Source organism: Narcine bancroftii, chromosome 2 (genome assembly GCF_036971445.1).
Source record: "Narcine bancroftii isolate sNarBan1 chromosome 2, sNarBan1.hap1, whole genome shotgun sequence".
In the NCBI taxonomy this organism is placed as follows: domain Eukaryota; kingdom Metazoa; phylum Chordata; class Chondrichthyes; order Torpediniformes; family Narcinidae; genus Narcine; species Narcine bancroftii.
In genome coordinates, this window is record NC_091470.1 from 103504827 (window position 1) to 103531417 (window position 26591).

General features: G+C 43.7%; 1 protein-coding gene across 6 annotated transcripts in view; it reads left to right on the plus strand.

The window, feature by feature from the left end:
- Positions 1 to 26591, plus strand: part of LOC138754049 (FHF complex subunit HOOK interacting protein 2A-like) — a 103134-nt gene that overhangs the window by 55434 nt on the left and 21109 nt on the right. For 2 of the 6 annotated variants that reach the window (XM_069917789.1, XM_069917791.1), the window contains exons 13-19: positions 555 to 794; positions 4730 to 4926; positions 10260 to 10377; positions 13254 to 13330; positions 17948 to 18140; positions 20928 to 21091; positions 24448 to 24588. In XM_069917789.1, the coding sequence (XP_069773890.1) occupies positions 555 to 794; positions 4730 to 4926; positions 10260 to 10377; positions 13254 to 13330; positions 17948 to 18140; positions 20928 to 21091; positions 24448 to 24588 (1130 nt within the window). The remainder of the gene's footprint in view (positions 1 to 554; positions 795 to 4729; positions 4927 to 10259; positions 10378 to 13253; positions 13331 to 17947; positions 18141 to 20927; positions 21092 to 24447; positions 24589 to 26591) is intronic. The other 4 variants (XM_069917790.1, XM_069917792.1, XM_069917793.1 and 1 more) reach the window with 4 other exon arrangements.

Below are 26591 nucleotides of genomic sequence, written 5' to 3' on the forward strand. Positions count from 1 at the left end.
GTAAGGCCTTCACCTTTTTCCTCCTTTGTCTTCTCTTCCTCTCTTCTTACCGTTGCTTTCGATTTTTCTTTTTTTGTCGCCATCTTCTTTCCACCTTTATACTCACTTTTCTGTAACTTTTATTTCTGTGCCTTTGTGTTTTCCTTTGTTTTTCCCGACTTTTCTGGAGAGGGCTGGAGTTCACCGTCCGGCCACTACTCCATCACATGACTCCCCGACCGTTTTGAGATTTGTGTGCCCGATGGAGATGAGGGGGGGCTGGTAGTCATGGTGGGGAGTTGGCTGATGTTGGACCTCCGTTTTCTTCAGGCTGACTTCCAGGCCAAACATTTTGGCAGTTTCCGCAAAACAGGATGTCACTGGACTACCTGATAGTGGAAAAGCTGTTGAGGAGTAACTATGCAAATAAATTGCTGAGTTCTGCAAAATTAGTGATAATTGGGCATTTTGCCATCTAAATATGGGTCGGCACAACATCGAGGGCTGAAGGGCCTGTTCTGTGCTGTTGTGTTCGATGTTTCTCTGTGCTTCCTTCTAATGAAATGCTCTTTCAGAAGAATTTGCCTGACTCCAAAAGATCATTGTCATGTTCTTCCGTGAAGACTGAAGTTGAGGCGCAGGAAGGTGATTCTGCAGAAGCAGCAATGCCGAGCTTGACTTCAGAGGCTGGCCCATCATACCCTGACCGATCTCCGGTGGCAAGGAAAAACCCTGTCCTTTTCAATCCTGACGAGAAAGGTGCTCAGCTGGAGAAGAACCTGTTTCATGCTGTACTAACTCTGACCGCAAGTCAGGTATGTCCAAAATAACTTGTAAGGTGGAAGATTGAGAATGGAGAATGTGGGGAGTGACTAGTGTATAAGGAGGTGTTGGTGAGGCTTTATGGAGCACTAGTTTGACCTCATTTGGAGTACTGTGTTCGGTTTTGGGCCCCTTAGAAGGGTTATACTAATGTTGGAGAGAGTTCAGAGGGGATTTACAAGGATGGTTTCTGGAATGCAAGGGCTAACATATGGGAGGCTTTAATTGGCTCTTGGACTGTATTCACTGGAGTACAGAAGAATGAGAGGGGATCTCATAGAATCATTTTGAATGCTGAAAGGTTTGGAGAGAGTAGATGTGAATAAGATGTTTCCCTTGGTGGATGTGTCCAGGACAAGAGAGCACAGTCTTAGTATTAGAGGGTACCTATTTAAGGCAGAGATGAGGAGAGATTTCATTAGCCAGAGGGTCATGGATTTGTGGGTTTGTTGTAACATACAGCTGCGGAGGCCCGATCATTGGGGGATTTTAAGGAGGAGATTGATAGGTATCCAATTAGTCAGGGTATCATGGGGTATGGGGAAAAGGCCGGAAATTGGAACTAGATGCGTGAATGGTTTAGCTCAGGGTGGATTTGCGGAGCAGACTTTATCTTGTGATGCACATTGTGGCATTTTTTTTAAAGCTGAAAAACCAACACACATATACTTAAATTATCACATACACCCTTAGATACATACCTGGACTCCTCACACCCTGACCACCTTGGCACCTTGATATTACATCAGACAGTAGGACATTGTGCAATAAGACTAGATGCATGGCTAATAAAGACGTAAACCCATTCTCTCTTTCTGTAGAGAATTTAGGGAATTGTCAGAGATTCCAAATAATACCGTTGGAATTTCATTCTTGAAATTGCAAAATTAGCTTCTGTACATGAGTTATGTAAAAAATAATAGTAGCCTCTAAAGCATGTTCATTCACACAGATTGCTTTAAAAATGGAACTCTTAGAATTGTGCATTTTACCTTTGTACTAATTGACACCAAATTGTTCATCATTCGTTAAAGAATTCTAGTCAAGGTTTAATTAATAATTTTTATTTTTTAAAATCTGAATCACTAGTAAGGCCAGCACTCCAAATGTCCTTGAACTGCAGGTAGAAACACAATGCTGGAGAAACTCAGCAGGTCCAACAGTGTACTTTATAAAATAAAGATACATTAATGAAGGGCTCAAACTCGAAACATTGGTTATTTATCTTTGCTCAATAAAGGACACTGCCTGCTTGACCTGGTGTGTTTCTCCAGCATTGTGTTTTTACTTTAATCATGGTGTCTGCAGATTTTCCTGTTTTACTTCTTGAACTGAGTGGTTGGCTTATTGAATGGATGAATTGTTTATTGTTACATGTACCAAGGTACAGAAAAAAGCTTTGTTTGTGTGCTATCCCAGCTAGTTAACTCATTCTGTAGGTAATGCAACAATAACAAATAAATGAAGTTACGGTGTGGAGAATAGTGTTACAATAAGTAAATATTGCGGAAATAGAGAAAAAGGCAAAAACATTGTGCAGGATATCAAAAATATGGCATTTAACAAACGCCAGTGCAGGGCAGCATCATTCTTGGCCAGTGAGAGATCCATTTAAGTGTCTGCTTATAGCAGGAAAGAAGTGACTTTGAGTCTGGAAGGGTTGTACTTTCAAGCTCATGTATCTTGTGTCTAATAGAAAGGAGGAGTAGAAAAAGGGGCTATTTAATGTATTGGCAGCTTTCCCAAGACAGTGGGAGATATAGACGGAGTCAGTGGAGGGGAGGCTGGTTGGTGTGGTGATCTGAGCTCTCTTCACAACTCTTTGCCATTTCTTGTAGTCTTGGGAAGAGCAGATCCTGGCCCAATTTGGGATACATTATACAGGATACTCTCTAGGGTGGAATTATGAACATTGGTTAAAAAAATACCTAGGGTTCCTGAGGAAGAAGAGTTGTTCGTGCTCACATTGATGTGGTTGGACCAGGACAGGTTGTTGGTGGTATTTGCTCCCAAGAACTCTCCACCATCTTCATTTCTTGTAGAAATTCCATTGATTGCTGCTCTACCGTCTTCCCAACGAGTGCCCCCTTCCAATCTACTTTGGTCAGTTCTTCTCTCATGCCACTGTAATTCCCTTCACTCCACTGAAACAACGACACATCTGACTTTAGTTTCTCCTCGTTAAATCTCAAATTGAGTTCAATCATATCTAATGGTTTCTTTACTTTAAGGTCTCTAATCACGTCTGGAGCATTACACAGTACCCAATTAGTACAGCCGAACCCCGGTGGGCTCATCAACAAACTGTTCTAAAAAGTAGGCCTTTTGCAAATTCTCTCTCTTGAGATTCAGTCCCAATCAGGTTTTCCCCAATCTACTTGCTTGTTAAAATACCCCCATGACTAGCATAACATTGTTCTTTAGTCTCACCTTTTTCCTATTTGCTATTGTAATTTTTTTGTCCACATTCCAGATGGAGGTCTGTATATAAACTTCCAACAGTGTCTTGTTACTGTCACCTTTTTTAAATCAGCCCATAATGATTCTATGTTTTCTGATCCTATGTCACCTCGTTCCAATAATTTAATGCTATTCCTTACCCCCCCAGAGCCATGCCACCCCTTCTGCTCTCCCGACTATCTTTTCCCATGTATCCTTGGACATTCAGCTCCTGATGACATCCATCCTTTAGCCACAACTCTGTGAAGGCCAGAACATCATACCTGGCAATCTGGAGCTGTGCTACAAGATCATCCACTTTCTTTCTTGTGGTGTGTGCATTTAAATATAAAACCTACAGCCCTGTATTTGTTACTTTATTTGACTCTGTGCCCCTGTTCATTGCATCTCCTCCCCCATGGCTGCAATTTTGCCCTATTTGCCTGTCCTTCCATGCAATCTCCCCTCTCCAGCTGTCCCTACTTTTGCGCCAACTTCCTCTTCCAGGGTAAGGGAATCTAAAACTGGATGGCATAGATTTAAGATGAGACAGGAATGATTTAAAAGGGATCCAAGGGCACCTTTTTTTTTTACACTTAGGGTGGTGGAACGATTAGGGGCCCAAAACTGAACACAGTACTCCAAATGAGATCTCACTAGTGCCTGAGGAAGTGGCAGAGGCAGGTACAATTGTAACATTTAAGACACTTTTAGACAGGTACATTGATAGGAAAATATACGAGTTGAACGCAGGCAAATTAAATTGGCTTGGGAAGACAGCACGGTTGGCATGGACATGGTTGGGCTGAAGAGCTTGTTTCTGTCCTGTAAAACTCTGTGTCAAGGCTTCATTACTGGAGGTAAAGACGCCAGGAAGTTAACTTGAATGTGTATGAAACATGAAATATTGAGTCCAACTGTGGGAGTTGTTAGGAAGGATGATTTGGCGATGTTGAAGCATTGGTTTCTGAGATCAGGGATTTGAGGTACGTGGTCAGCCTTGCTGAAGCCACATTTGGTGGAGATATATGCGGGAAGACCAATTATTAATACAAAAATGGTTCAATGGCAAAAAGCATTATGGGGAAAATCTATGAGGGCATGTGAAGCAAGCAGCAGCAAGGATACTTGTGGATTAATGAAAGTTAACAGCGTCGGAGGAGGCCATTTAACTCTTCATGTCCCTGCCAGTGAAAGCGTGGTGCTCAACCCCATTGCTTGAAGCGGTGCTGGTGTGGGGCTGGAAGCAGCATCATTTCAGCACTTTCAATGGGGAATTGTATCGGGACCGGAAGGAGAATGTGGGCGAATGGGACTGTGAGAATGACTGTAGACTGGATGGGCTGAATGGTCTCTTCCTGTGCCCTCAAAATTCAGTGCCTTTATGATAGCAATTTGTTAGAAATACAGGAGGACGAAAAAAATGGGAAAAAAATACTGCCAGGAATTGCTTCCCGATTGTCCTCATATTTATGTTCTCTGCATTTAGGAAGGCCGATTTGCATTTAAAGCCTGTGAAGGCTTGCTCCTGTTGGTCACGTTACCAGAGGAAATGGCAGCACGATACATGGTACAAAACACAGCACTCTGTCGTACGCTGGCTGACAGACTCTCCGATCTCTACAAGCTAATACCCGAAGGCATTGACCCAGGACAAGTCGAATCCCTGGGAAGAGTTCACTGGAGGTACAGAAATCTATTCAAGTTCAGAAAAATAGAAGTTGAGGGAATGTTTACATTGGATCAGATTGATGCAATGTTTCAGAGGTCTCACACAGGCACTCCCTGGCCTTTTGAAAGCGTTGTCTTCCAACGGAGTGTTTTGCCAAGGGAAAATCCATCAATCAAAAAGACTATTGTTTTAATATTAACACTCCAGAATTCAATATCTCAGTCAAAAATTGCTTACACATTTAATAAAATTTCAACTCGTGTCACTGCATTAATAATTAAATCTTAAATTAAGGTAACAAACAAAATCAGAATGGGTGGTCCAGAGAGGTGCTGTGAAGGCGGACCCATCCTCTCATAGAGCAGGCTCATTATCTCAGAAGGAGACTGAGATGAGGCCAAGTTTCTTTCAGAGTGGACAGGACGCAGGAGGAAACTCGTGTGGTACCATACATATAAACCATCGAGCTCCTAAGGCTGGTGGGAATGACCTTGCTGTGTCTCACGTGAAGGATCACACCATTGGCAAAGTTCAGGGCGGTTAGTGCAATACTGTTACAACGCCAATGACCCAGGTTCGAATCCGGTGCTGTCTGTAAGTAGTTTGTACGTTCTCCCTGTGTCCGCATGGTTTCCTCCAGGTGCTCCAGTTTCTACCCACCATTTAAAATGAACTGGGAGTTGCAGGTCAATTTGGTGTAATCTGGCAGCATGGGCTCGTGGGCTTGAAGGGCCTGTTACCATGCTGTATGTATGTCTACCCTCAGTGTTTTCCATGGGAGTGACAATTTACTTTTATGTAACACAACTTGCAAGCACTGAAGCAGCATTGGTATTGAATACCAGTCTTTCTTTGGCTTAGATGGAACTGTCTGGTTATGATTTCCAAGGATGCAGTGGGACACCTTAATCAAAGTATTTTTAAAAATACTTTATTAAAAAAGATCTTAATATTCGTAATCCGTAAGGACAGAGTTAAACTCTCAATTTTTAGTGGAACTGAATAACAGCCAAGCTGTGTGGCTGGTGGAGCCAGTGCCTCACAGCTCCAGAAACCTGGGACTAGTGTAGACCAAACTGTCTGTGTGAAGTTTCCATGTTCTTTCCATGAGTGTGTAGGTTTCCTCTGAGTTTTTCGGTTTTCTCCCAAAGACCTACAGGTTAATAGGTTAACTAGCTGCTACAAGATGCCTGTGGTATGTTGATAAGTGCAGTGCTGGAATCCAAGGGAATATGGGGACTAGAGGGAGGCACGGTTGGCATAGTGATAGGCGCAATGCCGTTACAGCGCCAGCAATCGGGACCAGGGTTCAAATCCGGCGCTCTCTGTAAGGGTTTTCCCCGGGGGCTCTACTTTCCTCCTACCCTTCAAAACATATCGGGAGTGTAGGTTAATTGGGTGTAAATTGGACAGCACAGACTCGTGGGCTGAAATGGTCTGTTACCATCCTGTATGTCTAAATAAAAAGAAATTAAAAATGAAAATGGGGTTTGTGTAGTTGCTTGATGATCAACATAGTCTTATTGGGTCAAAGAACCTGTATCTATGCTCCATGGCTCTACAAAATAACTGATGTAGTGGTAATGTCATAGATAGTGAGCAAGGTTATCAAAGTTTACAATAGGATCTAGATCAGTTGGGAAGGTGGGCCAAGGAGTGGCAAACTGAATTTAACAAGTGTGTGGTGTTTCAATTTAAGTAGGTTTTTGCTACGCTTGCCTCCTTTGGGTGGGGTATTGTGTACAAAACTTGGGTCTTCATGGTATACCTGTACATTTCGTGAGTGAAATCACTTTTGGTGTGTTGTGTGTGGTTCTGGTCATTTAGTTGGAAGGGTGCAGGGAGATTCACCAGGATACTACAGGATTAGAGGCCTCGAGTTGCAGGGAGAAGCTGGGTATGCTAAACATTTACTCCCTGGAGGGTGGAAGGCCGAGGAGCAACTTTATGGAGGTTTATAAGATCACGAGAAGCATGAATGAAGTGAATGCTCTCCAGGCTAGAGGATTCTGGAATGAGAGGGCAGAGGTTTATGGTGAGAGGGGAGGTGTTTAAGAGGGACCAACATTTTCACTCAGAGGGTGGTTCATATCTGGAATGAGCTGCTGGAGGGAGCTGTAGATGCGGGCACACTTTCAACGTCTTAAAGGCATTTGGACAGATCGGAATAGGACATTTTGGGATCTGCAGTCTTTCACTGGATATTTTGGTGCTCACATTTTGGCGACAGTCATTTGGCCGCCGGACATTTTGGTGGAAAAAAAAGCAGGACTACGACATTTTGGTGCCAACCGAAACAATGAATTTAAAAATCAGCAATTAATTAGTTGTCTCCCCGTGATGACATCTCCACACTTCTGTCTCCCCATGGTGTCATCTCCGCACTCCCTTCACCCGCGGTGACATCCGAAGGGCCCATTATGTTTGGGATGGCTCTTTGACTGTTATTGAGTCTATCCACACTCATCTCATTTGCCTGTCTGATTAAACGTAGTGTCTGAAACCACCACTTCCTCTGGCAGCACGTTCTGGTTAGGAACCACACTGTGTAAAAAAAAAACTTACCCTGCGGATCCCTTCATCTCACCTGAAAGCTATGCTCCTTCTTGTGGCAACTTTTGACTATCATCTCTACCTCTGCATCTTATAATCTTATAAACCCCTATTATGTCTTCCTCCTTTGCTCCAGGGCCAACAAACCCTACCACTAAAGTCCTCCAGTCCACACAACATCCTGGTGGATGTCCTCTGAACTCTCTTCAGTGCAGCTTGTACTTTGGCAACCAGAAAGCAAGTGTGGCCTGAGCAGTGTTTTGTAAAGTTGCAACATGATATCCAAACTCTTATCTTCTGTGTCCTGAGCTAGGAATTCAAGCATGATGTATGATTTTTTCACCTACATTTCAAAGAAATGTGGGCAAGGTCTCTCTGTTCGTTAACGTTCCTCAGTGTCCTACCATTTACTGTCCGAGTCCTCCCCGCGATTTGGTTCCCAAAATGCATTATTTACACTTGTTAGGATGAAACTCCTTCACCTAACTTTCCACCTGATTCACATCCTGCTGCAGTCTTCGACATTCTCCCCAACACCATCAGTTTTCTTGGAGTATACAGGGGCTCCATGATAGAACACCAGATTGTAGAACCTCACGTACAACACATTCTTGCTGCTGCACAATGTCTGTGACCTGCTGGCACAGGGTGAATTGATAACTTGCAAATATGATGTACCGTATATTAATTGAAATCAATATTTTGGTCATCACTGTTGGCACAGCAGTTAGCGCCAAGCTATTACAATGAGATAGACAACAGACTCGCCAAGGCAAATAGCGCCTTTGGAAGACTGCACAAAAGAGTCTGGAAAAACAACCAACTGAAAACCCTCACAAAGATAAGCGTATACAGAGCCGTTGTCATACCCACACTCCTGTTCGGCTCCGAATCATGGGTCCTCTACCGGCACCACCTACGGCTCCTAGAACGCTTCCACCAGCGTTGTCTCCGCTCCATCCTCAACATCCATTGGAGCGCTTTCATCCCTAGCGTCGAGGTGCTCGAGATGGCAGAGGTCGACAGCATCGAGTCCACGCTGCTGAAGATCCAGCTGCGCTGGATGGGTCACGTCTCCAGAATGGAGGACCATCGCCTTCCCAAGATTGTGTTATATGGCGAGCTCTCCACTGGCCACCGTGACAGAGGTGCACCAAAGAAAAGGGACAAGGACTGCCTAAAGAAATCTCTTGGTGCCTGCCACATTGACCACCGCCAGTGGGCTGATAACGCCTCAACCGTGCATCTTGGCACCTCACAGTTTGGCGGGCAGCAACCTCCTTTGAAGAAGACCACAGAGCTCACCTCACTGACAAAAGGCAAAGGAGGAAAAACCCAACACCCAACCCCAACCCACCAATTTTCCCCTGCAACCGCTGCAACCGTGTCTGCCTGTCCCGCATCGGACTTGTCAGCCACAAACGAGCCTGCAGCTGACGTGGACTTTTTACCCCCTCCATAAATCTTCGTCCGCGAAGCCAAGCCAAAGAAGAAAGAAGAAGAAGAAGATTACAATGCCAGCAACCCGGGTTCGAATCCGGCACTGTCTATAAGGAGTTTGTACGTTCTCCCTGTGCCTGCGTGGGTTTCTTCCAGGCACTATGTTTTCTTTCTACCCTTCAAAATATAGGGGGGTTGTAGGTATTTGGGTAGCATGGACTCGTGGGCCAGAAGGACTTGTTACCGTACTGCATTTCTAAATTAAAAAAAACAGTCATGGGAAATTCAAAGAAAAGAACGAGTTCGTCCTCAAGGATGATCCGGAAGTGTCTGTAGGGAGTTTGTACATTCTCCCCGTGTCCGTAAGGGTTTCCTCCGGGTGCTCCGGTTTTCACCCACCCTTCAGAAACGTACAGGAGTTGTAAGTGTTGTAGGTTAATTGATGTATTTGGGCGGTATGGTCTCGTGGGCCAGAGGGCCTGTTACTGGGCTGTATGCCTAAATTCAAAATTTAATTTAAAATGCTGTTCCACTTGTACCAGCGAATGTAAAGTAGCAAGGCATGTAATTTACAGGCACCTTGCTGGAAAGAGAGTCTGTAAATGTGACTGATAGAAAGTTCCCGTCAATAAGAATAAAACTGGACCAAAGATATACATACTATACAGAATAAAATATACAGAAAGTTGGTGACAGCAAAAAGGATTATTTACAAGCTGCACTGCTTTGGAGAACAGGCAAGTGCAGATGTGATGCAAATTATTTAAACCCCTCTTATCTTGCACGATAGGGATTTGTAGATGCCGGATACATATATTTGCTGGTTGCTTGAGATTGCATGTTACTGATCATTAGTGGGCACTGAATTTTTTACCTATTTTCTGCAATTTATTTTGCAAATTGCCTCAGGCTGCCGGTTGCTTGAATTTGGGATAACAGGGGTTTTAACATACAAGAAAAATGTTGAACAAATTAGAACAATAGATGTTGTTGAACAAAAAAAAGTCTCCAGATGCTGGGGTGGAAGGCAACACACAAACCTGCTGGGGAAACTCAGCAGGTCACGCAGCGTCCACAGGACGCAAAGGGTAACCAACAATTTGGGTCTGAGCCTTTCCATCAGTTATATAGCCTGCAAAGGGCCCAGTACCAAAACGTTGGTAACCCTTGGTCTGCTGAGTTTCTCCAGCACATTTTTGTAGAACAATAAATATGGAATGATATTTATCAATATAATAATTTTACATAATCAAATCTAAAGAAGCTCTGAGTTGAGAACAGATTTCAAAATATTTAATGGAGAAGCCTAATGCCGTTGAATGCTGACTGACCTTGCTGTGTTTGAAATCCCAAGGTCACATGGTGCTGCCTCATCTGGAGAAGATGAGGAGTCATTTCCAGGAAAAGGGGCTATGGTCACTTTCTTCTCGTGGCTGGACTATTGCAATGATTTGGTGGGAGAAGCTCATACGGTAGGTAGCTGTCATTCGGTGTGCTTGGAATATGTCGGATAATATACTCATGAGGGGGTGAAGGGTTTGACAGGATTGCATTGAGCCTCCATGTCAAATCAGTCATGAAGCAGGCTCGCCAGCAGCTATACATTGTGAGGAGTTGAAGACATTTGGTGTGTAACTGAAGACTCTCGAACCTCTGCAGGTGCACCATGGAGAATGTTCTGTCTGGTTGCATCACTGGCTGGTATGGAGGTGCCACTGCTCAGGGCAGGAAAAAACTCTTGTTTGTTAACTTGGCCTGTGACATCACGAGCACCAGTCCTCACTCCATCGAGGACATTTATAAGAGGTAGTGTCTTAAGAAAGCAGCCTCGATTCTCAAGGACCCTCACCATTTAGGCCATGCCCTCTTCACTCTGCTACCATTGGGAAGGAGGTACAGGAGCCTGAAGATGAGTATTCACCGGCACAAGGACAACTTCTTCGCCTCCGTCATCAGATTCCTGAATAACCAAAGACACTACCTTACTTTGACCTCTCGTGCAGTATTTTTATTTATTTTTGTAAGGTATTTTATATGAATGTTTGTCCTGCGGCGCTGCTGCAAAACAATGAATTTCATGAGTTGTTCATGACATAAATTCTGATTCTAATTCTCAGGGTTGTGCCATAGTTAGCTGAAGCTCTGAACATGTTGTTCCACAGTTTGCAGGGATGATTGGGTTACCTTTTCTGTCACTCTGGTCCTGTTGAGCTTCTTGTAAACATAAAGGACTCCCATTTGTCTCACCCAGCAGTCAAAGGACACCTCAAAGTTTGAAATAGTAGATGTAATGATAATGATGGTCCTTCTCCCTGAACAGAAACCCCCATCCTTGGTTGTCAAATCAGAATCGAATTGAATAAGAATTTATTGTCATAAACATGTCATGAAATTCATTCACAGTGTAAACATTTGTGCAAACATTTTTATAAACCACGCATTGGAGTTAGGGTTACAAAATAAATAAAAATAGTGCAAGAAAAAGACAAAGTAAGGCCATGTCTTTGGTTAATTGTCCATTCAGGAATCTGATGGCAGAGGGGAAGAAGCTGTCCTTGTGCCACTTAGAGCTTATCTTCAGGCTCCTGTATCTATTTCCTGATGGTAGCAGAGTGAAGAGGGCATGGCTTGGGTGCTGGGGATCCTTGAGGATAGGGGCTGCTTTCTTAAGACAGTGCCTTTTGTAGATGTCCATGATGGGGTGAAGACTGGTGCTCATGATGTTGCAGGCTGAGTTAACAACCCTCTGGAGATTTTTCTTGTCCAGACTGTGATACAATCAGCCAGAATGCTCTCCACAGTAAACCTGTAGAAGTTTTTGAGAGTCTTCGGTGACCTATTGAATCTCCTCAAACTCCTTGCAAAAAATAGCGGTTGGTGAGCCTTCTTTGTGATTGCAGCGACATGGAGGCTCCAGGACAGATCCTCAGAGATGTTCAAACTCTGGAATTTGAAGTTCTTGGCTCTCTCCACTGCTGACCCTTCGATGAAGAGTGTCGAGTAAACCACAGTTTAAAGCAAATGACACATTGGCACTTGAGGATGGCATGATAATTAATGCAGTGGAAGAAGAGCAGGAACTCAATGCACAGTGGAGATCAGCATAATGAAAACAGCACACGGTGAGCACATGACATGTAACGTACATGTATACCAACTCAGTGGAATTGTCCTCAGCCAGCCTTGCACAATGCCACAAAGTATAACAGCTGTAAGTCAATGCATTTCAGTTGCAGATCAGAAGGTAACAGCAACATAACATTAAATGTGATAGTTTTGAAGAGTAATGGCCAATGTTCTCGACTCATTCTCACCAAGCAAATTGTAAACATAACCTATATGTCGGCGAATGAGAAGATTCATGTATAATACGAACCCCCCCCCCCGAATTTCCACTTAAATTAGGTTTTGACCTATACTTACTGTATAAGACTTCCCCAAGTCTGGCACTTACCACTGAGAGCTTACTCCCCCAATACTCCTTTACCAACCATCATGCTGATCAGTGGAATGATGCTGTCACAATATTTTAAAAGCAAATTATCCAGTAAAGGTTTAAATATTATTAGCATATTTTAAAATAAATCAATTTCAGCTCCTTTTTAAATTGATTATTTTAAAAAAAATTTAAACATACAGCATGGTAACCCCTTTTGGTCCTCGAACTCGTGCTGCCCAATTACACCCAATTCACCGACAACCCCGTTTTGAAGGGTGGGAGGAAACCAGAGCGCCCAAAGGAAACCCATGCAGACACGGGGAGAATGTACAAGCTCCTTATGGACAGTGGCCGTGCCTCCCTTTAAAGTCAGCCGAACTGGGCGGATGGACCCTGTGGGAGAGTGCTAAGACTTCGCTGATGAGATTCGTATTTCATACTTGGCGTATAAGACGACCCCTGGTTTTTTGGGTGACATTTTTAAGACTCCAATATCACCTTATACACTGATATATAGGGTAAGCTAAAGTTGAACATTTAATGGCAGAAGAATGGAGAATTTAGAACAAAGCTGGCCGATCTGGAATTTCTGAGAGAGGTGGCCTTCTTGCATGTGTTATGTGGGGTCTGATATTTATATTTGCTGAAATTGTTAATCATAACAGTTAGAAGCGGAGGCTGCTCAGAGAGCAGAACTTTACACGGGGCTTGCTCTTCGACATGGTCATTCAGTGCCATCAGATTAACATTTGTGTGCCTGGTGTCTCACGGGTGGTGAGGCCAGGACTTTCCCTGTTCACCACCACTAACCAGTTATGGTGGTTCGGTTTGCTCCACTGCTGTCACTGGCTCAGTCTGTGCGTTCCCAGTACCAGTCAGTAATACTCGCACTTTGCTTTCGCCACCCAGTTAACGGCTGCTGCTGCGGCTCGTGAGATCAGGACACGGTTCTTCCTCAACGTCCTGGAGCCACAACTATTGCAGGTGTAAGTTCATTCTTTCTTTTTTCCGTCTGTCATGACAAACCTGTGAATTCAATAAGCATTTTAACTTCTCATAAGGTGGGGATCAGAGGGTGTTAGTGAATGTGTTTGATGATCAGACACCTGTGTGTTCCGCAGAGCTCGGTACTGGGCCCTGCACCCTTTGTAATATACCTGAATGATTTGGCTGTGGAATAGGAGGAATGATTGATAAATTCGCAGATGACACCAAGATCTGGGGAGTTGTTGATGGTGTGTAATGGGGAGAGAAATGGCAGGGAGTTTAATCCTGATAAATGTGAGCTGATGATCTTGGGAGTGCTAATGAAGCTCAGACATACACCATGAATGGTTGGAGACCAGGGAGTATTGAGGAATGGAAGGATCTTGGTGTATGTCTGAAGATACCTGAAGGTAGTTACTATGGTTAAGAAAGCATTCGTTAGTCAGGGCAAGCTGAGAGAAGTTCAGCTTTAACTTGATAAAATATTGGCCAGATCTCAGCAGGAACAGTGGGTACACTTCTCTTCACCACGTGACCGAAAGGATGGACCATCAGTGGAGAGGATGCAGTGGAGTTTTACCAGGATGTTGGCTGGGCTGGAGCAATTTCAGTACCGAGGAGTGACTGCAGAGGCTGGGTCTGTTTTCCCTGGACCGGAAATGGTTAAGAGGAGACGTGATTGAGGTGTATAAAATTGTGAGGGTCATCGATAGGGACAATTGCAGGAAACTATCCCCCATATTATAGTCTATCAGAAGTAAATCGAATTGAATAATTTATTGCCAATGTACAGCGAAAAGCCTTGTTTTTGTGCACTATCCAGCAACCCAATGTTAAAACAAAAGAGCAGAGTGTTACACACAAAGGTCAGTTTAAACATTGCAAGGGCATGTTATTTTAAAAAAGTTTAAAGTTCAGATTTATTGTCAGAGTACATACATGACATCACATACAACCCTGAGATTCCTTTTCCTGCAGGCATGGCAGAATCACCACTTATTGGTAACACAAAAAAAATGTACACATAAACGAATAAAGAAGTGTAAACAAACTGTGTGATACAGAAAAAAAAAAATTAATAAACTGCAAAAGAGAGAGTCCCTGGTTGAGTTTGTCATTGAGGAGTCTGATGGTGGAGGAGTAGCAGCTGTTCCTGAACCTGGTGGTGCGAGTCTTATGGCACCAACACCTCTTTCCTGATGGCAGCAGTAAGAACAGAGCATGTGCTGGGTGGTGCGGATCCACTGACGATGGCAGTATTCCCTGTAGATTTTCTTGATCATGGGGAGGGTTTTTACCCGTGATGTCCTGGGCTGTGTCCACTACCTTTTGCAGGGCTTTAAGCTCAGGGGTATTGGTGTCCCCGTACCAGACCGTGATGCAGCCGGTCAGCACACTTTCTGCCACACATCTTAAGTCTCTTAAGTCCTTAAATTCCTTCCTGGCTACCATATACGTCTCATGAGGCCTTACTGTTTTTTTGCTCCATAAATCCAATATACTTCTTCCTCGTAACTAGCAGCCTCATCTGGTTTTGTCAACCATGGTTCCCTTTTCCATGTCTCAGTGGAACAAACCTATCCAGAACCCCATGCAAGTGGTCACTAATCATCCTCCACGTGTGTGCTTTTCCCCATTTCCTACCTCACCCCATTGTAATTAGCCCTCCCCCAATTAAACACTTACCCATTTTGTATGCTTTTATCCTTGTCCATCACTATGTTATAATGGATTCTAAAATCTTACCAGCCACTGAAATTAGGCAAACTGGTCTATAATTTGCTGTCTTTGCCTCTCTCTCTTCATTAAGAGGGGAGTGACATTTGCAACTTTCCTGTCCTCTGAACTATTCATGATTTTAGTGATTCCTGAAGGCTCACTAGCGAATCTTTTTAGCTCTCTCTTTCGGAACCCCGGGCTGTGGTTTGTCCGGTCCAGGTGACTTAACACCTACCCAATTCTCTGGTTTCCCCTTTGTTTTTGCAATGTTGTATGCCCTCTCTTTTGCATTGATGCTGTGTTTGACTTTCCCTCGTCAGACACGGTCACCTCACCCTTCCAGTAGCATGCTGCTTCTTTCTGATGAAACGATCCCGTCTCTTTTGAATTATTCCCACAAACTCCTGTCATTGCTGGTCCACCATCTTACTTGCTGGAGTCCCCTTCCTATCATCTTTGGCCAGCTCCTCTCTCGTGCCTTTGGTCAAACTGTAAAACTGACACATTTGATTTTTACTTCTCTCTCTGAAAATACAGTGTGAATTCTATCCTATTGTAATCACTGCCTCCTGTGGGTTACTTTACTTGAAGCTCCCTCGTCAAATCTGGCTTACTTCATAGCACCAAATCCAGAATTGCCTTTTCCCTAGTTGGCTCCACTACAAGCTGCTCTAAAAAGTCATCTCACAGGCATTCCACAAATTCCTTCTCTTGGAAACTAGTACCACCCTGATTTTCCCAGTCAATCTGCATATTGAAGTCACCAATGACATCCTGAATGCTACTTGGAGACTAAAATGTAACTTCCATCAGGGTCTGTTTACCCTGGCAGCTCTTCAACTCTACCCACAAGGATTCTACATCTCTGATCCAATGTCCATTGTTGCTAAGGATTTGATTTGATTTTTTTTTGACCAACAAAGCCTCCCTACCCCCTCTGCTCACCTGCCCGTCCTTTCGATAGGATATGTTTCCAATGATATTTAGCTCCCAGCTGTGATCCTCTTTCATCCATATCTCCCGTTATGCCCACAACCTGCCACTTTCTAACAGCACTTTAAGGTCAGTGGCCACCTGTTTCAATTTCTTCGCCGCCCCCCCCCCCCCCCCCCCATTCTCTTGCTGACATGGTCTCATGCACTGCCAGACTGAGACCAGCAGCAAATTGGGGGAAGAACACTTCATCTTCCGTCTGGGCACCCTCCAACCCAATGGCATTAACATCAACTTCTCCGGTTTCCATTAGCCCCCTTCCCCACCCCATCATCTATCCCTTTGTCTCCTTTCCTCTTGCTCTGCCTCTCTCTTCCCTTTGTCTCCTTCCAGCTCTGCAAACACTGGTCCCCTATCAATTCTCACCCTTCCTCTCTCCTGACTTCCTATCCATATCCAATTAACAGGTTTGCTCTGTTGGTCTGCGCTCCTTCCCCTGCACTTTCCTTCTTCCCAGCCTTTTAATTCAGATGCCTGCCTGCTTTTTACTCATACTTTCAAGAAGAGCTCAGGCCTGAAAAGTTAGTTATACATCTTTACCTCCCGTGGATGCTGCGAGACCTGCTGAGTTCCTCCAGCATTTCTGTGTTTTCACTACAATCACAGTGTTACGAGCCCAGAGGATCCATAAACCCAGCAGCAATAGATATTCACCAAGACAAATGGTTACTTAAACAAAAGTTGCTTTTAATGATCTTTAAACATGAAAACAGAATCAAACATTTACTTATCTATTATTAACCCAACTTAACCCCCTTTTAATTCTAAGCACACGTGTTTGTAATGTGTGTGCAAGTTCAGAAAAGTTCTTTGGTTCACAGTCCAATCTCATTCCTCAAGTTCACTGGTTGCAGGCAATTCTTATACTGTGCACAGAATTTAACATGTATAAAGTTCACCAGGCTTTGGTGCTTGAAAGGTAAATGGTTACCACTCAGGATGGTTCTTGTTGGCATTCAGAGAGATGTGTTGTAACAGGACATCCACAACTGATGTACTTCCATCAGTCACTTCAGTGTCTTGCTGACGAAACTTGCCCCTTCAGGGATCTCCAGACGATAACCTCTTTCTTTCAGGTCACCACAGAGTTCCTTTCTGTTTCACTTATTCCAAGTGAAATATTAGACAGCCAGTCCTCACCTCTTGCATGAACCACAGGGGCTGTGAGTAGGCCATCTTCCACACTGGGGCTTCTTGCCAGCTTTTCCTGTTTCAGTTCCAGCTGCTCTTGCTGGCTGAAACACAGTCAGAGTGATCTGTGTGTGTGTGTGTGTGTGTGTGTGTGTGTCTCACACACACTGAGAGAAAACCTGTTTGACTCTCTCTGCTTACAAAACCACATGATCCTTTTACAGCAGCAGACTCTCCTTTCAGACAGCAGCGGCTCCACCCTGCTCTTTCATCTGTTGCCTTTGATAACCAATAATCCATTAGTGATGTCTCTTGAACACTCTTCAAAGCTCTTGCAAAAAGGTCTGAGAAGCCACTATGTCTAGCATAGCTCCAATATTTCAAATAAGATCTGTTTTATCTATATACTCTGTCACAACAGCATGTGCAGACTTTCACGTTTCACAGGTAATTGGATAGGAATAACTTGGAGGGGTACAAGCCAAACACAGGCAAAGGGGATTAGCTTCGACAGGGATCTCCAGGGTGTTGAAGGGTCTATTTCCATACTTATATAACTATGATTCAGAGAGTGGTGAACATGTGAGATTATCTACGAGAGAAAGCAGTTGATGCCAAATCCTTGAAAGAGATTTTGTTCTTGGGTATGGAAGGATGTTGAGAGAAAACTGGAATGGGATTTGGAAGATCACATTGAATAGGAGAGCAAGTGAATGGCTGAATGGCCTACTTGCATTGTTCACGTTTCAATGTTTGCGATTAACTGTCTCTAGGTCTGAGATCGGAATCCTCTCCGCCACTGCACTGCTCAAGGGAATTGTATCCCATGTCACATCCTCTCAGCTACTTGACGAATTGGTTCACTTTCTGTTGGGGGATGAGAGACAGGCGGAGGTTCCCACGGAGTCGGGCTGTCACCCGCTGCGTTCCCACCTGATCGAGCGCTGCAACCACCTGTCAGACGAGGTGAGTTCCCAGTCATGGCTTAATGCAGTGTGGACATTACAGGGACGGGTGAAGTTGGCACATTGTGCAACTTAGTTGAGGTGAATGAAGATCATTGCAGGTCAGTTCATTGAGGTCACAGGTCAGTGCAATAAGATAATGTCAGTGGAATGAGGACAGATTAGTGCAGTGAGGTCATAGGGTTATCAACCACCCAATAGTCAGTGGTAATTGGAGGAGCAAATCTGCAGAGAGATAGCAGACAGCTACAAGAAACAAAGTTACAAAAGTAATTGATTTTTAACTTTCTATACATTGACTGGGACTCCCGTGAAGTAAAAGGGCTGGAAGGCTTATAGTTTTTCAAATGTGTTCAGGAAAGTTTCTTGAATCAATATATCGAGGTACCAACTAGAGAGAGTGCAATACTGGATCTCCTGTTAGGGAATGTGAGAGTTGAGGTGACAGAAGTGAGTATAGATGAACAGATAGGGTCAGTGATCGTAATGCCATTAGTTTCAAGATAATTATGGAAAAAGATAGGTCTGGTCCTCAGGTTGAGATTGTCAATTGGAGAAAGGCTAATTTTGAGGAAATTAGAAAGGATCCACAATGCGTGCATTGGGATAAGTTGTTTTCGGGCAAGAATGTGAGAGTTAAGTGGAGGACCTTCAAAGGTGAAATTTTAAGAGTACAGAGTTTGTATGTTCCTGTCAGGATTAAAGGCAAAGTTAACAGGCATAGAGAACCTTGGCTTTCGAGGAATATTGGGGATCTGGTTAAGAAGAAGAGAGGTGTATAACAGGTATAGGCCACACAGAGTAAATTAGGTACTGAAGAGTATAGAAAGAAGACATGAGGGTTGCGATTGCAGACAAGGTGAAGGAAAATCCTAAGGGCTTCAATAAATATATTAAGAACAAAAGGATAGCAAAGGATAAAATTGGTCTTCTTAAAGATCAGAGTGGTCAATTGTGTATGAAGCTGAAAGAGATGGGGAAGATCTTAAATGGATTTTTTTGTATCTGTATTTATTCGGGAGATGGTCACAGCGAGGCAAACAAGGAATGATGTCAGGGAACCTATACAAATTAAAGAGGAGGAGGTGCATGCTGTCTTGAGGCAAATAAGGGTGGATAAATCCCCATGATCTAACAAGATATTCCTCAGTCTTTGAGGGATGCCATTGTAGAAATTGCAGGGGCTCTGGCAGAGATACTTAAAGTGTCCTTACCCACAGATAAGGTGCCAGAGGATTGGAGGATAGCTAATGTTTTGTTTATTTCAAAAATCTCTAAGGATAATTTGGGAAATAATAGGCTGGTGAGCCTGATGTCAGGAGTGGATAAGTTATTGGAAGATGTTCTAAGAGATCGATATATGAGTATTTGGATAGCCAGGGATTGATTGGGGATAGTTGACTTGGTTTAGTGTGCGGTAGGTTGTATTTAACCAAACTTAAACAGTTTTAAAAGGAGATTACTTGGAAAGTTGATGAAGGAAAGATTGTGGATGTTGCCAACATGGGCTTTAGTAAAGCCTTTGACAAGGTCCTGCATGGGAGGCTTGGTATTCAGATGAGGTACTAATCTGAATTAAACATTGGCTCTGTGGGAGAAGCCAGAGAGTGTTAGTAGATGATTACCTCTCTGACTGGAGGCCTGTATCTAGTGGGGTGCCTCAGGGATCGGTTCTGGGTCCATTGTTGTTTGTCATCTATATCAACAATCTGGATGATAATGTGGTAAAATAGATCAGTATATTTGTAGATAACACAAAGATTGGAGGTGTTATGGACAGTGAGGAAGGTCCTTGCAGTGGCATCTGGACAAGCTGGATAAATGGACTGCAAAATGGCAAATGGAATTTAATGTGGACAAGTGTGAGGTTTTGAACTTTGGAAGGACAAATATGGTAAACACTAGGGCACTGATGAGAGCAGTTGAACAAATCTGAGAACACAGATGCATAATTCCCTGAAAATGGCATCACAGGTAGATAGGGTCATAAAGAGAGGTTTTGGCAATTTGGCCTTCTTAAAGTATTGAGTGCAGGAGTTGGGATATTAGGGTGAAGTTGTATAAGTCTTGGTGAGGCTAAATTTGGAGTATTGTGTGCAGCTTTGATCACCTGACTACAGGAAATATACTGATAAGATCTAGAGAATGAAGAGAGGAGCTGAGTTACAGGGATCCCTGGATCATCAAAGAATGAGTGCAGTTTATAGAGGTATACAAAATTATAATGGGTTTAGATAGAGTCAATGCAAGCAGACTTTTTCCACTGAGACATGGGTTAAGGGTGAAAGGTGAAATGTTTAAAGGGAACATGGGGGAATTTCTTCATGGAGAGGGTGGTGGGAGTATGGAACAAGCTGTCTGCTGAAGTGGTGAATGTGGGTTTGATTTTAACATTTATTGGTAAGAAAAATTTGGATAGGTACATGGATGGGAGGGATAAGGTCTGGGTGTAATTCAATGTGATTAGACAGAATAATAATTTGGCACCGACTACATGGTCTAGAGGGCCTGTTTCTGTGCTGTAATGTTCTATGGTTCTATTCAGTCTTGATGCAATTGGGCTTATTACATTTGAGGCCCTGTGAAAGCAATAATGGAGAAATGTGGAGTGTGAGTTGGAATAATTTAGCAATGCCTCTCTGTGAAAGTTTGTGCCCCATTTTAGAATTAGTTTGTTGAAATTGTCTGTTGCCACTGACGAATGTTCAACGTGTTCCCGTCCTGAGGTGCAAAGCTCACCTTTCTTGTTGACACCCGAGCGAGTTATATGTGTTCTGAAATCCTGCAGATCAGTCTATGCAGTCTCAGATTCTTCGAGCAGATCCTGCAGAAATCTCATGAACACATCATTTATAACCTGGTGCTCCGGAACCTCAGTGACCGCTGCTACATTGCCCAGAACGGTGGACAAGAAGAGGGGGCTGCCGACAATGAACATCTGAATGAGACAGAGTAGGTAACCGCAGGAATTGTCATTCATGCTGGTTGTTGTGGGAAAGTTTGGGTGTCTTTCATAAGGCCTTCTTATGAATACCACTAGGACTCCTGCGTCTCTGGTTAAATATGATGAATTGAACCTCATGGACAAGTTTCAACCTGCGACCAATATACCAAGAGACTGCTGGTATATTTGAAAGTCAGACCACGATTTGTAAAAAGACTGCCCCTCAGACATTTTCCTCACTTGTGGACAAAGTCTATCAAAATACAATGTTGATTAACTTTCATCGCTGATGAAAATAAGCAGAAGCATTAACTTAAATTTTATATGTGGCCTTTTAAGACGTGCCGCAACGCAAGACTGGGTTCAGATAGCATTTCCAAGTATCTGATAATGTTTGTTTTTCTTACCTGTGTGTCTGGCATCTGCTTCACTGCTGGCTTTGACCATCGGGTCCCTGGTTAACCAATCCCGTGCGGGGCGCTTGCCTCACCCTGCCCTCCTTGTCCTCTTTACATTGCTCTTGAACACTTTTCCTCATTCCCGATGAAGGGTTTAAACCTGGAACATCGACCATCTTCCTACCTCAACTGCTGCTCAACCCTTTGAGTTCCTCCACCCGATGATTTTACGCTCCAGATTCTGCCAGTTGCAGTCTTGTGTGCCTCCAATACTACACCCAATGCTCCCAAATAAACAAAGTAGAACCCTTCCCCAAACCAATTAGCAATTCCCTATTTCGATATTGTGCCTGCATTGTAACCTTTTGTAAATCCTTCACTGGAGTGCCGGATCCCTCTGCAAACTCTCATAATTTAGATGACATCCTTTCTTAAAAAAAATTGTACTAATTTCATATTTTCCACATTATATTCCTTTTGTTAAACCTGTCCCTATGCCCATCCCCTCGTGTCCTCTTCCTTTCCTGCAATTCCAACCCAGCCTTCGGCTGGAGTTGAGACTGAGAGGATCTTGATTTGACGTGGAAGTAAGGGTCTGCCGTGTATAGATCCATTTTAATTAATATCCACATGTGGCTTGCTGCTTGTGAAAGAATGCAGAAGGATTGTAAATACCTTGAGAAGTGTGGGGCCCCATGATGGGTGTTATCAGGTAAATCCCATCCTGCTAGTAAATCTCCGTTAGCCTTGGGTTCCTCAGATTAGGAGACTTGCAAGAACAAAGCTCAACGTGCAAGCTAAATGTCGAGTTAAGTTTATTATCGTCCCAAGTACAACCCGATGAAACAGCGTTCTCTGGTCCTCAGTGCAAAACACACGGATGCAACACACATTACAGGGCGAGTATTGATCTACAAAAATAAATAATGTTTTGCTGCGAAGATTAGAGTTTGGAGGGTTAGTGCGAGCAGTTCCTTTGGTTGTTTAGCATTCTCACTGCCCGTGGGAAGAAACTGTTCCTCAGCCTGGTGGTGCTGGCTGTGATACCCCTGTTTAGAGTAGTGCCTCCTTGATGTCAAAACAGGAGGTTCTGCCTTTCCCAAACCAGTTACCTCTTGGGTATGAATGAAAAAGTGTGAGGTGAATCTATCAGGTGCTGATATCTCTCGATACCATTGAAAGAATGGTAAAAATGCATAATTAAAGCCGATAGTCTCAGGATGCTGGTGCCAGATTCAGAAAAAAAAGGCAATAAGAACAGGACCAGCTTGCCCGCTGACTAACATCAAGGACAGAGAAGTCGGAAAGCACTGGAATAAAGCAGAGGGAGCCTGACCATTTAGTGGACCATCTCTTCAGTAACAGCGCCACCCTGTGTTAACTGGGTTCTCAGGTTTTGCAAAAAGAATGAAGTGGTCCTCAGGTTGAAAGATATAAAACTTTAACATTAAAATATTTAAAGCCATGAGGGGGGTCCACGCAAGGTGGACATGGAGAAGTTGTGTCCTCTTGTGGGAGATCCGAGAACTCAAGGTTACTGTTTAAAAATTAGGCTTTGCCCATTTAAAACAGACATGTTTCTTTTATTATCACGTAATAATTCATAAAAGTGCAATATACATGACCTACTTCAACTTTTGCCTGACGTATGGCAAACAAAGAGTTGCCATGAACGTTGCCCGATGCCCTTAACAAATTGAGAAAGAGAAGCAAAAGAGAGACACTGAGTGTCTGGATTCGCCTCCAGTGCTCCCATAAAGTAAACTGATATCTAGCATCATAGAAAGAGCCCATTGGCCCAGCCTCCTGCCTTGGCAGTTATTGACATACTTCACCATCATAACTGGAATCTCTGCTTCAACCACCCCCTCAGGCACAGCCTTACAGATTCCAACGTCTTCTAGGTAAAGATAGTCTTGGTCAGATCTCCTTTATACTCCTGCCACTTTCCTTAAATCAATGCTGTCTGGTCTTATACACCTCTCAGAGGGTGTGAAGTTGTGTCCTCTCGTTGGAATTCACTTCCTCGAAAGCCAGTGTAACCTCTGCAAGGAGAAGATTCTTCATCATCCTCTCCAAGGTATTTAAAGAAATTATTGGCTTCACCAATATATTGTGAAGCCCATATATTAATAATGTAAGAGCCATAAATGTTGGGCTGGAAAATTTATTTCTGCTTGTAAAAAAAACACACAGAAATGCTGGAGGAACTCAGCTGGTCTAGCATCGTCCAGAGGAGGTAAAGATACATTACCGATGTTTCGGGCCTGAGCTCTCAAAGCAGGCAGGCATTTGAATAGAGAGACTGGAGAGAGAAAGGGGGAAGAATGGGAGGGGGAGGAGTCCAGACCAACAGACAAAAGGTGTTAATGGATATGATAAGAGGTGAGAATTGATTTTGGCTCCATGAAAGGAGGCAGGGAAAAGGGGAGAGAGAGAGAGAGAGATAGAGAGAGAGAGCTAGGGGGGAACGGAGGCTGGGGCGGGTAGTGCTTAATGGAAACTGGAGAAGTCAATGTTAATGCCATATAGTTGGAGGGTGCTTAGACAGTATAAGATGTGTTGTTCCTCTAGTTCCTTCTCTTCACTTTTCCCTCTCTCTCCTTTCACAGAGGCAAACCTTTCCTCTCATCATATCCAATTGACACCTTTTGTTTGTTGGACTGGATTCCTCCCCTCCCATTCTTCCCCTTTCTCTTTCAGTGTCTTTATTGAGATGCCTTCCTGCTTTTTGCTTGTACCTTGAAGGGCTCAGACCCGAATCGTCAGTAATATTTCTTTACCTCCTGTAAGACTGGTTGTGCCCCTTCAGCATTTTTACTGCAATCGCAGCGTTTGCAGACTTCTGTGTTTCAGCTGCTCTGATCACTTTGAAGTGCCATTTTTGGTGCAGCCAATTCTGAGCAGTGCCACACATGGAGATGATGGTGTAAGGCAGACTGACCTGCCTTCTTTTTTGTACCCAGAGAATTGGAAGATGATCCTTTCTTCACTGATATCTATCTGGGAAGCAGATACCCGGCGTCGGATTGGCTCATTGCACCAGCAAGCACACAGGAAGCAGCAAAGGCTAATGGGAAACCAGGGGTCAGCAGAATTGTACACAGGTGAGTTCCGCACCCCAACTTCCTGTGCTCAGTACAGGATCACCAAAATACAGTACCCTGCTCTCAACCCAAATTTAGTATTTAGTTCCTTGGGTCTGTGCTTATTCTGACTTGGAAAAAAAGCTTTTCCCCACATCATGGGTCATCCCCAATGGCAGAGTGACAGAGGATCCTTTGATCTTCGGACTGCCCACGGGGATGCATGCAGACAGATGACCCAGAGCTGCTGGAAGACCACCAACTCGATGAAAGACGCACTTCAGCCTGTCCGAAACCCGCTGGCCTTTCAGCACACGGAGATGTCGGCGAGGTGGCGCTGCCGACTGGCATGTTCCAGGCTTGGTGCAGCCAACGCGAAGAGGGGGGATGTGGGGAAGGACCACAGTCTAGAGACCTTCTGTTGCCGAGCATTGAAGGGCTGAGACTGGAGGAGGAGTCACTCAAACATCAGAGGGGGAAGTAACTCCAGGGAGCCACAGTCAAGGGAATGGTGCGATGTTGTATAATTAATGGTCAGCGTTATAGCGCCAGCGATCGGGACCTGGAGTTTGATCCCGTGCTGACTGTAAGGAGTTTGCACGTTCTCCCCATGTCTGTGTGGGTTTTCCCCAGGGGCTCCGGTTTCCTCCTACCGTTTGAAATGTACCGGAGGTGTAGGTTAATTGGGTGTAATTTGTGGCTCATTACTGTGCTGTATGTCGTAGAGCGTGTCGAAAGAATCAAAGGCTTGTTGATCCAAACCAAGGCTTTTATTAACTAAAAGACTGGAGCATATCACAAGTAGGTCGACCAGTCCAGAATGACCTGGTCTGGCTCAATCCTTTAAGACCTGCCAGTAGGTGTGGCTACACTCTCAGCCAATCACAGTCATCCTACACGACCATCTGTACATATACACATTGGTGATAGAATCTGTACTATCACATACGTTTAAACTTTTAAAAAATTAAAATGTACAGTAATGAGTTGTACGTACGAATATGACACAAAGGATATGAAAAGACTTTGCACTTTTCCTTTGTATCTATTCTTTTATTGTGAATAAATTTTATATTTAGGGGGAAAAAATGGGAAAATACTTGCACCATTATAGAAAAAGACCTCATCATATCCACATTATATTAAATCTCTAGGAACAGCAGTTCATGTGTGTGCTTTGGAATACATCGTCAAGGTTGATGATAGGATGATTTATACTTATAAGCATTTCTACAAAACGTCATTTTCTCCCTCATCTTTATTTCAATTTTATTTCTAATTATCCTGACTTTACAACGTGGCTGCTTGATTTTAATGTTCGAAACAAATGATATTAGAACATAGAACGTAAAGCAATGCAGTGCAGGAGCAGGCCATTTGGCCCACAGTTTCTGTGCTGACCATGATACCAATTTAAATTAGTCCCATTTGTTTACCTGCTGTTCATATCCTTATTCCTATCTGAGCGCATGCATGTGCACAACCACACTTGAAATACTGAGTGCAAATCTGATGGCCCTATTCCAGGAAAGATGCTTCAGAAAGAGGTTTAGCAGGATATTGCCAAGTTTAGGGTTTCTGAGTTCATGTGGAGAGCTTCAACTAACCTGGGTTGTTTTCTCTGGAGCGAACAAGGCTGAGGGGAGATCTGATAGAGATTTATAAAATCATGAGAGGGTTGGATGATCAGAATCTTTTTTTCCAGGGCCAAAAACATTATAGACAAGAGACATGCATTGAAGGTGAGGTGGAGGGGGGGGGGGGGGGGGGGGCGAAGGAAGGGAGATGTGTGGGGCAAATATTTCATACAGAGACCGGTAGGTGCCAGTAATAGTCAAGGCAGAAACAGGCCCTTCAGCCCAACTTGCCCACACCAACCACCCACACTAGTCCCACCTGCCCACATTCATTGAAACCCTATATATCTGTCCAGTTTTTTTTCTTAAACACTGCAACAGTCTCGATCACTTTCTCCGACAGGCTGATCCACACTCTGTGTAAAAAGGTTACCCTCAGGTTCTTGT